The sequence below is a fragment of the Mobula hypostoma genome, chromosome 24 (assembly GCF_963921235.1).
Source record: "Mobula hypostoma chromosome 24, sMobHyp1.1, whole genome shotgun sequence".
Lineage (NCBI taxonomy): Eukaryota > Metazoa > Chordata > Chondrichthyes > Myliobatiformes > Myliobatidae > Mobula > Mobula hypostoma.
Window position 1 is genome coordinate 1,595,307 of NC_086120.1, and position 16,230 is coordinate 1,611,536.

Consider the following 16,230-nt stretch of genomic DNA (forward strand, 5'->3'; position numbering starts at 1 on the left):
AGTGAGGTTTGATCCATCGAAGCACCGCGCCAATTTGGAAAAGTCGAGTATGGGTTGGAAGTGGCCCAGAGCATACCGCTTCTGTGGGGCCCAAGTCTGAGTGCAGGGGATGATACAGTGCTTGGACAACTTAAACACCGGGCCTGATGGACCGGAAAGGCAGGGCGTCGGGACCGGAGGCAAGGGTCAAGCCAGTTGGGCTCTGCGACACTTTACTCCACTCTCCTCGGTGCTGAGGCTGAGGCTGTGAGACTGTTCTGGCTACTTCACACTTTGTGTCTGAGAGCTTTGTGAAGATTTGCCCTGCTATATATGAACTGAGACCGAGGTTTTGGCCCTACTCTGGCTGCCCTGGGATTCGAGTCTATGGACTCAGTTTGCTTGTTTCTATTGTTTGCACGATTTGTGCTTTTTCCCCTCTTTCTCTGAGCATTGCGTGTTGGTCTGTTTTTAAATTGGGTTCGTTCGAGCTTCTTGCTCTGTGGCTGCCTGTAAGCAGACGAATCTCAAGGCTGAATAATTTATACACACTTTGATAATAAATGTACTTTGAATTTGGAACTTAAAGTGGACTCCCAATCACAGCTTATCGTGTGGTTTTTGTGTGATGTTTCAAGAATGATTCTTCTCATGGTATTGCTTGATCGAAAATCGAAGTTCAGTTGGAGTTTCGATAAATAAACTCTTGTCTCTGTCTCAGAGTGAGAGTTTGTCATGCTTCTGCACCTGGTTTCAGTGTGTCAGCACACACTGTGATAGGAAGACTCCACGCCATAAATGGACCCAACGGAGATTCAGCAGCGGTTTGGACATCGGTTGACTGGAGGCAACAGTGCTTTCTATTCTCAGTGCTTGTCCCAAGGCTACATTGCGATCTTCTCTAGACTGTGTTCAAGGTCATCAAGGTTTTCTAAGATTCCCAGGACTCTCCAGGTTTCCATGGACTATTCCAGGTTTCCATGGACTATTCCATATTTACAAGGACTATTCCAGGTTTCTGTGGACTATTCCAGGTTTCTGTGGACTATTCTAGGTGTAGAAGGACTATTCCAGGTTTCTGTGGACTATTCCAGATTTCTGTGGACTATTCCAGGCAGGGACATATCTATGGAAAATAGCGCCTATGGCAAGCACTGAAATTGCGCCCCTGTCCAAACATCTGACACCCATCTTTTAGATAACTTTACCATAATATCAGCTCAAAAATACAAGTCAAGCTCGTTAATCTTTTAATTAACAAATTATGGCACTACATGAAAATTATAAATGTACCTTCCTTGCTCTCACTGATGCAAATTGGTCTATGATGTGATCAAAGTCAGTTTTTTCAGTTTCTTCTCTTTCTACACTCAGCAGAGCAAGATCACAGAGTCTGCCTTGACCCATGGAGGCTCTCAAATATGAAAGTATTAGTTTTAACTTGCTGAATGATCTCTCACAGCTGGCGATGGAAACTGCGATGATTAGCATTATCTGAATAACAATGCGAACATTGGGGAAGACACTCTCATCTCCATACTGAACAATGAATTCAAGATGCTCTTCAGGTCTTGATTTTTTCATGTTGACCCGCCTTGATAGCAACATTCTGCAATCCAAAATTTCTTCGTATAGCTGCTGTCCATCAACATCAGAGCTGTACAATTCGCCCAAATTTTCGCACTTCTTCCTTATGTTGCTTCTGTTGGCACTGTAACACAGTCCCTCGACATCGAGAAGGAACCCAAAATTGGCATAAGTGTGGACCATTGCCCAATTTCCTCTTGAACCAAGTTTTGTTCGTTGAGCGGTTATTTGTTGGTAGGAAAGGCTCCTCACTGTTCTGGAAATACTTCGAACCCAGCTTTATTATTTCTGTTCTCAACGCGTCAGGAAGAATTGCTTTTCCAGTATCCTTGTCGAACTCCAGAAGTCCAGTGTCACGCTGTTCAATCACTTCTGGTATGACAGTTCGAGGCTCTTTGACACCATCCAGTTCACTAGGTTCAGTGTCGTCAGGTTCAATCTCGTCAAGTTCAATCTCGTCAATAAACTCAACATCACCACCATCGTCTTCCCCTCCTGTCATGTCCATGTTCTCTGTGGCAGCCTCACTCTTAATCTCATCGTATTCTGATTTATCTGACTTGACTTCCTCCTCGGCTTGTGACGCATTTGTACTTGATCCACCTTCGGATTCTAACAAACTTGTAGCAGGTGCAGGCAACTCCATGGAACGTGTCAAACTACTTGTCCGGGCTTTTCAAAGAAGGGCATGAAGAATTTGCTCGACTTCTTGGCTTCCTCCGCCTCCAACTTTGGTCTCTTCTGTCCTTCAGCTCCACTTTCCTTCTTCTTCGTGAAGAAACGTTTCATGGTCTTCTTACAAAATGCTCTGAAATAAGGCCATCCTAGTGCTTCTCACCCATGATAATCAAAGATAGATCACACATCTGAAGAAAATTCTTTTTTCACTATCCGAGGATGGCCCTTGTCTGACTTTAATAGAAACTGCTCAGTGGCGCCCCCCCCCTTCAAGTGGCACCCAGGGCACGTGCCATACCTGCCATACCTTAGATACGCCACTGATTCCAAGTTTCCAAGGACTATTCCAGGTTTCCGTGGACTAATCCAGGCTTCCGAGGACTATTCCATGTTCCCAAGCTTGATTCCATGTTTCTGAGTTATATGGAATGTTTCCAAGTTTTCCAGCCCTGTCTCAAGAGCATCAGGTCCATTTCAACTTTACCAGCTGGGCTTGAGTTTCCCAGGAATCCCTGGGTGGTCAGGTGCCGGCCTTTGGGAGGAAGGGACTGTCATGAGTCCTGCGGGCCTGTGCACATCTATTTGTTAATTGTTGTCTTATCTGGAATCATTAAGTCTTGTGCTTTCTTTTTAATCTTGTCTAGTTTATTTTGACTGGCACAGGTTTTCAGCTGACTGTGATTGTTTAAAGGGGCTCCTAATTAGCACTTATCATGGGGTCCTAGTGCGGGTGTTTCGAGATTGATTCATCTCGTAGTGTCACTCGGTCAAGCCACTGAAGCTCAGTTGGAGTTCTGATGAATAAACTTCTTTCTGTCTCAACATGGGAGTTTGTCGTTCCTCTGCACCTGGGTTCAGTCATCTGTCAATGAACACTGTGACAGCTGGAAAGACAGAATGTGCTGGGGATGACGTACAGTGTGTCAGACTCTCCCCTGGAAAGACAGAATGTGCTGGGGATGACGTACAGTGTGTCAGACTCTCCCCTGGAAAGACAGAATGTGCTGGGGATGACGTACAGTGTGTCAGACTCTCCCCTGGAAAGACAGAATGTGCTGGGGATGACGTACAGTGTGTCAGACTCTCCCCTGGAAAGACAGAATGTGCTGGGGATGACGTACAGTGTGTCAGACTCTCCCCTGGAAAGACAGAATGTGCTGGGGATGACGTACAGTGTGTCAGACTCTCCCCTGGAAAGACAGAATGTGCTGGGGATGACGTACAGTGTGTCAGACTCTCCCCTGGAAAGACAGAATGTGCTGGGGATGACGTACAGTGTGTCAGACTCTCCCCTGGAAAGACAGAATGTGCTGGGGATGACGTACAGTGTGTCAGACTCTCCCCTGGAAAGACAGAATGTGCTGGGGATGACGTACAGTGTGTCAGACTCTCCCCTGGAAAGACAGAATGTGCTGGGGATGACGTACAGTGTGTCAGACTCTCCCCTGGAAAGACAGAATGTGCTGGGGATGACGTACAGTGTGTCAGACTCTCCCCTGGAAAGACAGAATGTGCTGGGGATGACGTACAGTGTGTCAGACTCTCCCCTGGAAAGACAGAATGTGCTGGGGATGACGTACAGTGTGTCAGACTCTCCCCTGGAAAGACAGAATGTGCTGGGGATGACGTACAGTGTGTCAGACTCTCCCCTGGAAAGACAGAATGTGCTGGGGATGACGTACAGTGTGTCAGACTCTCCCCTGGAAAGACAGAATGTGCTGGGGATGACGTACAGTGTGTCAGACTCTCCCCTGGAAAGACAGAATGTGCTGGGGATGACGTACAGTGTGTCAGACTCTCCCCTGGAAAGACAGAATGTGCTGAGGATGACGTACAGTGTGTCAGACTCTCCCCTGGAAAGACAGAACGTGCTGGGGATTATGTACAGTGTGTCAGACTCTCCCCTGGAAAGACAGAATGTGCTGTGGATGAAGTACAGAGCAGTGAACTCTTCTCAAAATGACAGAACATGCTGGGGATGATGACAGCACAGTGTACCACTCCTCCATCATCAACTCAGCACAGAGTCCTGCGTAGTTCCTAATCTGACCAAGACGGATGCATAGGCGGGTGCCAGAAGTATACCATTAAGCTTTGTTATTTTGATTGTTGAATGCCTTTCGAAGATGCCAAACATATTGAGCTGACCGTTTCCAGCTCCATCAGGCTTTGGCTCTGTCACTTGTCCACTTCTTGCTCAAAGCAAAACGCTGCAGATGCAGGAAATCTGAACTAAGACAGTGGAAATACTCAACAGATGAGGAGACAGCAGCAGGATGAATGAGTGGCTAGGTTTGATATGGCAGTCATTGCATTCACATCATTGTTCACACACACAGCACCAAGTGATGGAATGTATGACATCCGTTTACGGCTAGTGGTACTTTCCAACTGAACGCTCTTCCACTCCCACAGGTACCATGACAAACTACTCCCTGGAAGGATCTGTTCTCCCTCGCCCTCCCCTCTGATGAAACCATATTCCACACTTACCAATTCTGACTGGTTTGACATGCCCTCCCCACTTCTGTATGATAAGGTGGATTCTTGACCCCACAATCTCTTCGTTGTGATCTTACGCCTTATTGTTTGCCTGCTCTTTCTCTGTAGCTGATACACTTTATTCTGTAATTTGTTATTCTTTTACCTTCTTCTCCCTCAGTGCACCGTGTAATGAAGTGATCTGTATGAACAGTCTGCAAGACATGTACCAATAATTCCAATTCTACCAGGTGTTCAGTGTCCTTCCAGATTCGACATTGAGTTTAAATAGTTATATGGCTGATTCCCATTTACAGCTTCCACAGCCCAATCTCTTGTTCTCCACTGCCTCTGTTGTCCCACTTAATCAGATTCAACATCAGAGTTATTATCAACGACATATGTCATTAAATTTGTTTTGTGGCTGCATTGAAAAAATACTGCAAAATAGGAATAGTGGGGTTCATGAACCATTCAGAAATCTGATGACCGTGGGGAAAAGCTGCTCCTAAAATGTGACTCTGTGTCTTCAGGCTCCTGTACTCACTCCCTGATGGTAGTGATGAGAAGAGTGAGTGTCCTGGGTGAAAGTACTGTACAGTCATTCTGTGTTTTAATCTCCCTCCAGCCCGTCCTTTCATGCTTTTCCCCTTTCTCTGCATCTTGAAATGTCTATCTGCACTATGCTGTCTTTTACTCTCTCCACAGTTGCTGTCAGATCCGCGAGTTTTTGCAGAGATTTCCAGTTTTTGCCCACGGTGGTTCACTGAGGGCTGGAAGCTGCAGATGGCCCCTCCTCACAATGCAAGGCAGCAACTGGCTGAGGTTTCTTCGCTTACCCCCCAACCTGTGACCGTTCCCCTGTGAAACTAAACAGTCACACAACTGGCCCACCCCAGCAAATTAGCCATTCTGAAGTCTGGCTCACTCTACTGCATTGCACATTTCCACACCACCACCACAGAGGAGATTCAGGGGAACAACATGCCGGATTTACCAGCATTGATCTATCAAGGAGCAGGTAGCCATCAACAGCATTAATTTCCCGCAGGGCTGCTCTGAAGCAGCTGGTCCCTGTCAGTACACAGGGCTTTGCCTCCCTGAATGAGCATGTCATTATGGATTGGTCTTTGCCAGTTATACAGCACTGCACCACCGTACTTGTAAGCTCTTTGTCCATGTCTTGCCTGATCTCCAGATCCAGTTTATCCCCAACACTGTGGTGTTATCGAGAAAGTCATCACCGGTGTCCTCCCACCCGCCTCCTCCCATTGGCAAAAGGCTTGTTCCTCAGATTCTGTCCATCCTACGTGGACACCGCCACCGCTACACATGGCAATTCTCAACCACGCTGTGGTCCTTGACTCCACCAGATGGGTGGGTGGACATTTGTTTCCACCTTACATTTGCTTTATAATGACATATAGGCAGTGATTCAACAACTGATCCATAGCAGAGTCAATCTCAGTGAAGACTGGTGTTAAACAAGGCCCCCAACACTTTGCTGTTTGTCATCCCTGTTACAAGAATCATGCCTTGTAATAATGATCAGGGAGGCACAGAGACAATGTGTAATTACTGACAAGTACCTTTATTGTCTCAATGGAAGAACATGTGAACTTACACAACTGAATAACTATGTGAACACTTACTAAGTTTTTCTGACCTTCCATGGACAGTCAAAGAACAGAAAAGATAATACCAGTAAAAAGGAGTTTCTGCTGCAGGCCACGTGTTTCCCGTCGTCCCCTTTTGAATCTCCACATGTCTATGGGGCACCTCACATCCGTGATTGTTGGTTTCCTACAGAGTTACCGCAGCCAGCACACTTGAAGTGTCTGCTTCTATATCCATTTCTTACCAATTCAAATGTTATATTCCAGTGTCATTGGCTGTAGATCATGTGTTTGACCTTTAACACCTTTGTATTGGCTCTGCTCCAGGCCAGCATCTGTTTATTGCCCTCTTCCCAGCAAGTGACAATGGGTAATTTTTGGCTTTTTGTTCTCAATCAGCAACCAGCTTGAATCATGCAGAACAGATTCAGAAGCAATCAGTCAAAAACCTGCATGTTACAGCTAACCAAATTACACCTCACAAATAACTTCTTATTTGGAAATAATCCCTAGTTCAGCAGATAACCTGAGGCATCATTGTGTCAACTTTAAAACACTGATTGAACCAAGCAAATAATAAAATGGAGAATGCAGTCTCTTCATAAAATGGCAGCCTCCATTCCTCCTTCATGGCAAGAACAAAGATAATTAGTTTGTCTGATTCCACTGTCTTTGATTCATTCAAATTCACTGATTTGTAAACTGCAGGACTCCCTGGCCAACAGCACTAACAAATTTCCCCTGCGCTCAACACTAGTTTCCAGAATCTTTGTGAAAACATTCAACTCCACGACAACTACACTCAAGAACCAAAGTCACTTTAACTCAGCAGTGAACTGCAACGTGAGGACCACGTTTGTATTTGCTTAACACTGGGAGGGTGAGCCCAAGCTATTGACAGTTCAGTATGTCTGAACATCTCCGCCGACCCGCCCTGCCGCATCTCCAGAGGTAAAGATTCACTGAGAGACTGGGAACCTAGGTTATTGAGAGAGACGAGAAGAGATTGCTGGAGCCTTGACTCGACATCCTGATTAACAGACTGCAATGACAAAGGATAGATAGCAATAGCTCTGACACGATCATACTCAACACTAATGCCCCACAAGACCGGCTCCTCAGCCCTTCCACTCCACTCCCTGTACACTCACAAAGGTCTGGCTAGATTTTGCTGAAACCCCAACAGCAGGTTTGCAGATGACACCACCTTAGTGGGTTGTATCTCAAATAACGATGAGACAGAGTACAAGAAGCAGATAGATAGAGTGTCTAGTGGCATGGTGATTTGACAATAACATTTCCCCCAATGTCAGCAAAAGAGAAGAGCTTCATTTGGGCAGTGGGGGGGGGGGTGGTGTGATTCACTTTCTTCCTTACATCAATGGTGCTGAGGTTGAGAAGATTGAGAGTTTCAGATTCCGAAGAGTGAACATCACTAATGTCTCTCCTGGTCCAACCACGTAGATGTCACAGCCAAGAAAGCTCGGCAGCACCTCTGCTTCCTCAAAAATTTGGCTTGTCCCCTCTGACCAACTTTTGGTGATGCTCCGTAGAAAGGATTCTATCTGGATGCATCACAGCTTGGTGTGGCAAGTGCAAGAAACCGCAAAGAGTGTGGACAACAACACATCACAGAAAGCAGCCCCCCTCCATGGATCCTGTCTACATTTCTCACTGCCTCAGTAAAGCATAATCATGACGTCACCCACCCTGAATATTCTATCTTCTCCCCTCTCCCATCAGTAGAAGATACAAAACCATGTACCACCAAGCACAAGGACAGCTTCTGTCCCACTGTTATAAGAATATTGAATGGTCCCCTTGTACATTAAAAGGGGCTGTGGAGGTCATAATCTACCTCGCCATGGTCTTGCAACCTTATTTTCTGTCTGCACTGCACTTTCTCTGTAACTGTAACACTTTATTCTGCACACCGTTATCAGGTTGCCCTGTTCTACCTCAATGCACTGTTGTAATGTAATGATCTGGACAGATGTCATCTGAAACAAATTTTTTCACTGTAGCTTGGTGCATGTTACAAAAATAAATTAATTTAGCAATTTATTCCCTGCCTCTGATTCCTTAAATCTTGCATGTGTATACTTCAGAGTCACACATTAAAGAGAGCTTTGTGTCTGGTGCTGAGTGACCATCAGTCCAGTGTGAACAGTATGGTAACATGGAACAGTGGGGAGGGAAGGATTGGCAAAAGGATGAGCTGCCATTTTCTATCTGTGGCCAATCTGACCAGAAGCATTTCAGACTGAACCAGGCCCTCAGTACTGCTGCCTCACTCATTCTCTTAGCTTTGGTTCAGGTTGGGAAGGAGTTTTCACCATCAGGGAAATGGTTGCCAGTGTGTGATGGTGCCTCATGTGGAATCTTTCTCCTCCCCTGTCTGCAGGAACACTGGTGGGCTGTCTTGGTTGGCATCCTAACCCTCGGAGGACTGATGGCCAGTACAGTGTTTATCTTTGAGAAGACCTTGGACAGTAATAGAGGTAACAATATCACATCCTGATCATTATTGCATCCAGACCCATCCACAGGAGCAGCCTTCAGTCTGAATCACCAGATTTACGGGAATGATGACTGGGATGCCTTGTCCAGGAAGAGGGCTAAGTGACAGGCAGGAGCAGTGGAGCAGTGGGTAGAGCTACTACCACCCAACTCCAGAGATCCGGGTTCAATTCTGACCTCCGATGCTCACAGTGTGGTTTTCTCTGGATGTCCCGGTTTCCTCCATATCCCAATGATGTGCTAGTTGGTGGTTTAATCAATATAAATTATCCCCAGTGGGTGGGTGAAGGTTGGAATCTATGGGGAGTTGATGGGAATGTGGGGATGATAAAACATGGCAGTAATACTGTACCCAAGAGTCAATGGTGAGAGCTAGAACCCAGGGCATTGATTTTCTGGTATGTATTAAATACCTTGAATATAGGTGTTTGGAGTGAATCCAGTCAAAAATGAGAAGGGTAGTGTTTGGTCAGAAGATGTGGATAGGCAGTCAGGTTGGGCAGGCAGTGGGCAGATGACGTTTAATGCAAAGGTGAGTGGATGGGCAGTCAGGTTGGGCATTCGGTGGGCAGATGCAGTTTGATGCAGAGGTGAGTGAGGTGATACGTTCTGGCTGCAAGAATGAAAGGAATAACTGTGAACAGGTGGATCATGACCTGGAACAGAAAGTCGTGGAAAGGGAGTTAGTTGGAACTTCCAGAGGGAGTTGGATAACTATTAGGCAGGATAGAATTTCCAGGGCAACATCGTGGCAGTGGGAATGACAGCTGTACAGGGAAATGGTGTGGATAGTTATCCCCAATGTCTATTACCTCATTCCCAAAGCTTTGTTACTCCCTTCCACATACCCCATTCCCCCAACTCACTCATACACCATTTATTCTCAAAAGGGCTCTCTCTCTTACTCCACTCCCAGCTGTCCCATCTCTCTTAACCCTGCTGTTCTACTGAGTGAGCCCATTCTCCCTGTCCCTTGAACCCATTGTCACCTTGTCCTGTGATTATTTTGTTTAGTGTCATGTTGACAGTTCCCTGAGGGGTAATCAGATTATAACTGTGATCAGAGTCTATAGTTGCTAAACAGGCTTGTGGGTTTTGAGGAAGGATTGCAAAATGATTGTGAGGGCAGTGATTTACAACCAGAGCCATTGCTCAAGTGTGGCAATTGTCTCTCAACCCCTGGATAGTGGAAAGCATAGACTCGAGGAACCTGGGTGCTTTAGTGATCAGGGGCTTTAGATGAACATAGAGACCACATCATGTCCTGGTCTGGGTCTCTGGTGAGGGGAAGGGTTGCAGCGACATGGCACAGGCAGAGGCAGACAGTTTATTCATTATTATAGCTTCCTCTACACAACCTGCACACATCTAGTCTGGGCCAGTTAGTAATATTGGGGAGGTTGGAGTGCTGGTGCGTAAAGGATGGATTTCGAGACTGGTCTGTGGAAAAACTAGTAAGGGAACAGGAAGTTCTATGCCTGCTGTTGGGTAATGAGCCTGGGTCATTAACACAAATCCCCAGAAGCACAGGGTCACAGGACAGCCCATCAATTCAACATGCCTTAGCGCTGAAGGGAGACAAAGCGACGATTCCTTTTGTTTCCCAATAACTCAGACCAGTCCAGTGGTCAGCCAACGCTGGTCCAACAGTGGTCAGCAAGAGACAATCCACCAGTGGTCAGCCAAGGCCAATCCACCAGTGGTCAGCCAAGCTTGGTCCATCAGTGGTCAGCCAAGGCCAATCCACCAGTGGAAGCCAAGCTTGGTCCACTGGGGGTCAGTCAAGGCTAGTCCACTAGTGGACAGCCAAGGCTGTTCCATCAATGGTCAGCCAGAGCCAATCCACCAGTGGTCAGCCAGAGTCAATCCACCAGTGGTCAGCAAGACCCAAACCACCAGTAGTCAGCCAAGCTTGTTTCTCCAGTCGTCAGCTAAGGCCAGTCCACCAGTGGTCATCCAATGGTGTTTCACCAGTGGTCAGCCAAGGCTGGTCCACCAGTAGCCAGCCAAGGATATTCCACTAGTAGTCAGCAAGAGCCAATCCAGCAGTGGTCAGCAAAGGCTGTTCCACCAGTGGTCAACAAGAGAAAATCCACCAGTGGTCAACCAAAGCCATTCCACCAGTGGTCAACCAAAGCCAGTCCACCAGTAGACAGCCAAGGTTGTTCTGCCAATGGTCAGCAAGAGCCAATCCAGCAGTGGATTGCAAGGATGCAACCGTGGTTGACAAGAGAAGTCAAAGCCAAAGTTAAAGTAAAAGAGAGGGCATACAAGGAAGCAAAAATTAGTGGGAAGAGAGAGGATTGGGAAGTTTTTAAAACCTTACAAAAGGAAACCAAGAAGGTCATTAAGAGAGAAAAGATTAACTATGAAAGGAAGCTAGCAAATAATATCGAAGAGAATACTAAAAGCTTTTTCAAGTATATAAAGAGTAAAAGACAGGTGAGAGTAGATATAGGACCGATAGAAAATGATGCTGGAGAAATTGTAATGGGAGATGAGGAGATGGCAGAGGAACTGAACAAGTATTTTGCATCAGTCTTCACTGAGGAAGACAGCAGTATACAGGACACTCAAAAATGGCAGGGAAGAGAAGTGTGCGCAGTCACAATTACGACAGAGAAAGTACTCAGGAAGCTGAATAGGCTAAAGGTAGATAAATCTCCTGGACCAGATGGAATGCACCCTCGTGGTCTGAAGGAAGTAGCTGTGGAGATTGCGGAGGCATTAGCGATGATCTTTCAAAAGTCGATAGATTCTGGCATGGTTCCGGAGGACTGGAAGATTGCAAATGTCACTCCGCTATTTAAGAAGGGGGCAAGGAAGCAAAAAGGAAATTATAGACCTGTTAGCTTGACATCGGTGGTTGGGAAGTTGTTGGAGTCGATTGTCAAGGATGAGGTTAGAGAGTACCTGGAGGCATATGACAAGATAGGCAGAACTCAGCATGGTTTCCTTAAAGGAAAATCCTGCCTGACAAACCTATTACAATTTTTTGAGGAAATTACCAGTCATCTAGACAAGGGAGATGCAGTGGATGTTGTATATTTGGATTTTCAGAAGGCCTTTGACAAGGTGCCACACGTGAGGCTACTTAACAAGATAAGAGCCCATGGAATTACGGGAAAGTTACATACGTGGATAGAGCGTTGGTTGATTGGCAGGAAACAGAGAGTGGGAATAAAGGGATCCTATTCTGGTTGACTGCCGGTTACCAGTTGTTCCACAGGGATCAGTGTTGGGGCCGCTTCTTTTTACATTGTACATCAACGATTTAGATTATGGAATAGATGGCTTTGTGGCTAAGTTTGCTGACGATACGAAGATAGGTGGAGGGGCTGGTAGTGCTGAGGAAACGGAGAGTCTGTAGAGAGACTTGGATAGATTGGAAGAATGGGCAGAGAAGTGGCAAATGAAGTACAATGTTGGAAAGTGTATGGTTATGCACTTTGGCAGAAAAAATAAACGGGCAGACTATTATTTAAATGGGGAAAGAATTCAAAGTTCTGAGATGCAACGGGACTTGGGAGTCCTCGTACAGGATACCCTTAAAGTTAACCTCCAGGTTGAGTCAGTAGTGAAGAAGGTGAATGCAATGTTGGCATTCATTTCTAGAGGAATAGAGTATAGGAGCAGGGATGTGATGTTGAGGCTCTATAAGGCGCTGGTGAGACCTCACTTGGAGTACTGTGGGCAGTTTTGGTCTCCTTATTTAAGAAAGGATGTGCTGACGTTGGAGAGGGTACAGAGAAGATTCACTAGAACGATTCCGGGAATGAGAGGGTTAACATATGAGGAACGTTTGTCCGCTCTTGGACTGTATTCCTTGGAGTTTAGAAGAATGAGGGGAGACCTCATAGAAACATTCCGAATGTTGAAAGGCATGGACAGAGTGGATGTGGCAAAGTTGTTTCCCATGATGGGGGAGTCTAGTACGAGATGGCATGACTTAAGGATTGAAGGGCGCCCTTTTAGAACAGAAATGCGAAGAAATTTTTTTAGTCAGAGGGTGGTGAATCTATGGAATTTGTTGCCACAGGCAACAGTGGAGGCCAAGTCATTGGGTGTATTTAAGGCAGAGATTGATAGGTATCTGAGTAGCCAGGGCATCAAAGGTTATGGTGAGAAGGCAGGGGAGTGGGACTAAATAGGCGAAAATGGATCAGCTCATGATAAAATGGCGGAGCAGACTCGATGGGCCGAATGGCCTACTTCTGCTCCTTTGTCTTATGATCTTATGGTCTTATGGTCAGCAAAGGCTGTTCCACCAGTGGTCAACCAAAGCCATTCCACCAGTGGTCAACCAAAGCCAGTCCACCAGTAGACAGCCAAGGTTGTTCTGCGAATGGTCAGCTAGAGCCAATCCACCAGTGGTCAGCCAAAGCCAGACCACCAGTGGTAAGCAAGGCTATGCCACCGGTGGTCAGTCAAGGCCATTCCTCTGGTGGTCAGCCAAGATTGGTCCACCAGTGGTTAGCCAAGTCTGTTCCACCAGTGGCCAACAAGATCCAATCCACTAGTGGTCATGCAAGGCCATTCCACCAGTGGTCAGCCAAGGTCAGTATACCAGTGGACAACCAAAGGCTGTTCTGCCAGTGGTCAGCAAAGGCTGTTCCACCAGTGGTCAGCAACAGACAATCCACCAGTGGCCAGCCAAGGTCATTCCACTAGTAGTCAGCAAGAGTCATTCCACCAGTGGTCAGTGAAGGCTGGTCCACCAGTAGTCAGCCAAGACTGTTTCACCAGTGGTCAGTAAAGGCTGGTCCATCAGTGGTTAGTCAAAGCCATCTGCCAGTGGTCAGCCAAAACCATTCCATCAGTGGTCAGCCAAGCTTGGCCCACCAGTGGTCAGCTAAGGCAGGTCCACAAGTGGCTAGCCAAGGCCATTCCACTAGTCGTCAGCAAGAGCCATTCCACTAGTGGTCAGCCAAGGCTGTTCCACCAGTGGTCAGCAAAGGCTGTTCCACCAGTGGTCAGCAACAGACAATCCACCAGTGGCCAGCCAAGGTCATTCCACTAGTAGTCAACAAGAGCCATTCCACCAGTGTTCAGCTAAGGCTGGTCCACCAGTGGTCTGTCAAGGCTGGTTTTCATACAGAAGGAGCCAGCACCTGGTCTCTCTGCTAGTGCTCTGCAATGTGAGCTCTGGGCCTCGATCAGCATCATATGCAAGGAATAAATCCTTGGAACACAAGTGAGTAGTACGTGGCTAGGTGGAGATGGAAGCAGGATGGTTTAGTGGAGGAGTTTAGTCAGGAGATGATGGAAGTGGAGGTTGAGAAAAACCACTGACCCAGAGTCCACCATCAGTGTCAGTCCTCCACCCACCGATGCTCTTTCTCTGTTCTTGCCTTACAGAAGAGCCAATGACTGAATTACAAGCTAGCTACAGTCACTGATATAATGTCATTGATCATCGATGCAAAGTGAAGTCTCTCCACCAGTAACAAGACCACCCACAGCTCTTCAAAGGTCCAACAACTTTCAAGCTGACGTTCCAAGTAGCATTGCTGGATATTTGGAGGAAGAACATTTGGGGCAACAAAGAAGGAATGGAGAAATAGGATTGAGGGGATTTTCTTCAAAGAGTTGGTGTGGACTTGACAGACCCAATGGCTTCAATTTACATTGTAGCAATTCTGCATTTTTGTAATCTAATACAAAGTTATTCAGAAACACACTTTGTTGGAAATAGTTCCTCACTGGATAATCCACACCATGCCCACAGGAAAATTCACACAAGTAGATTCACACCATTCTCACAGGATAATCCACACCATTCCCACAGGAAAATTCACACAAGTAGATTCACACCATTCCCACAGGATGATCCACACCATTCCCACTGGATAATCCATGCCATTCCCACAGGATGATCCACAGCATTCCACACAGGATGATCCACATCATTCCCACAAGATGATCCACAGCATTCCCATAGGATGATCCACACTGTTCCCTACAGGACGCTCCATACCATTCCCTCCAGGAAGTTCACACTGTTCCACTTCTAGCTATATCTTATTTCCTACAGGTAGTTGTGCACAGTTCCCCAAGGCTTCATTTAAACTTAGACAATTTCTTCTTTTAGAGTTACGGATTCATACGGGATGGAAATTTGCCTTTTGAACCAACTGTTCAGGATGTCCATCCAAGCTGAACAAGATGTCCGTATACTTCCATTTGGCTCGTATTCTTCTCAACTGTTCCCATTCATGTACCTGCCCAAGTGCTTTTTAAATGTTATCACTTTCTCTGGCAGCTCATTCAATTTACAGACCAACCTCTGGGTCAAGTTGCCTCTCAGCTTCCTATTAAATCTCTACCCCCTCACCCTGTGCCTGATTCGCCAACCCTGGAAAAAAGACTGCATGCATTCACTCCGTTTATGGTCTTCATCATGTCATCCAGCTCTATTGCATCACTCCAATTCTCTAAACTCCAGTGAAAGAAGACTTAGCCTGATCTGCCTCTCCCACTGAGTGCTGGTAACATCCTCATACACCTTCTTTTCAGCTTAACTGCATCTTTCCTGCAGAAGGGTGACCAAAACACACTAACCCTGGCCTTACTGACATCTTATTCAACTGCAGCATAACATCCCAATTATTATGCTCAATGCCTGGACTTATGAGGGGCAGTATACCAAAGGCCTTTGGCACCATCTCACCTGTGATGTCACTTTCAGGGTATCATTTACCTGCACTTGTACTCATACTCCCCAGGAACCCCACCGTTCACTGTGAAAGTCCGACTCTGATTTGCCTTCCTAAAATTCACCACATCGCACTTATCCAAATGAAACTCCATTTGCCATTTCTCAACCTACTTACCCAGCTGATCAAGATCCCCGATAACCATCTTCACTCTCTATGGTATCAGCTATTTTAATACCATTTGCAGACTTACCGACCACGCCTTGTACTGTACATTCTCATTTATTATTAAGCAGACAAAAAGTGGTGACATGTTTGTGACACATGCTCAGTTTCCTACCCTCTAGAACTCCAGTGAAAATGAAACCTTGTCCCATGACCAATGACCTTTCAACTTGCCTCTGATGGAGATCAAGGAGCATTGCTTAAACTAGCACTGGGCTTTTCACAGATGGAATCAGAAGGCACAGATGACAATGGCTGCTGGCCTATTCCGGTAATGTTGTGTAAACTGATCACCAGAATCTGGCAGGAAGGCCAGAGCTGGAGCAGTGCTCAGGAGAGGGCAGTACATGCCTTGGTTTAACAACACAAGTAGCAGCTCTGACACCCTCTCTCCTACACAGCACTGCCAGTCTACATCTTGTGTCACTGTCTGAAACAGGAATAAATGCACAAAAATCAGACCCAGAGATGGGCTGGCTGGCTCTCTG

At 46.3% G+C, this 16,230-nt stretch overlaps 1 protein-coding gene across 1 annotated transcript in view; it reads left to right on the top strand.

Moving 5' to 3' along the window:
• Window positions 1-14,517, top strand: part of si:ch1073-396h14.1 (disintegrin and metalloproteinase domain-containing protein 10) — a 137,415-nt gene extending 122,898 nt beyond the window's left edge. Inside the window, exons 15-16 of the mRNA XM_063031997.1 lie at window positions 8,746-8,842; window positions 14,220-14,517. Coding sequence (XP_062888067.1) covers window positions 8,746-8,842; window positions 14,220-14,260 — 138 coding nt within the window. The 3' untranslated portion in view covers window positions 14,261-14,517. The remainder of the gene's footprint in view (window positions 1-8,745; window positions 8,843-14,219) is intronic.
• The last annotated feature ends 1,713 nt before the right edge of the window (window positions 14,518-16,230 follow it).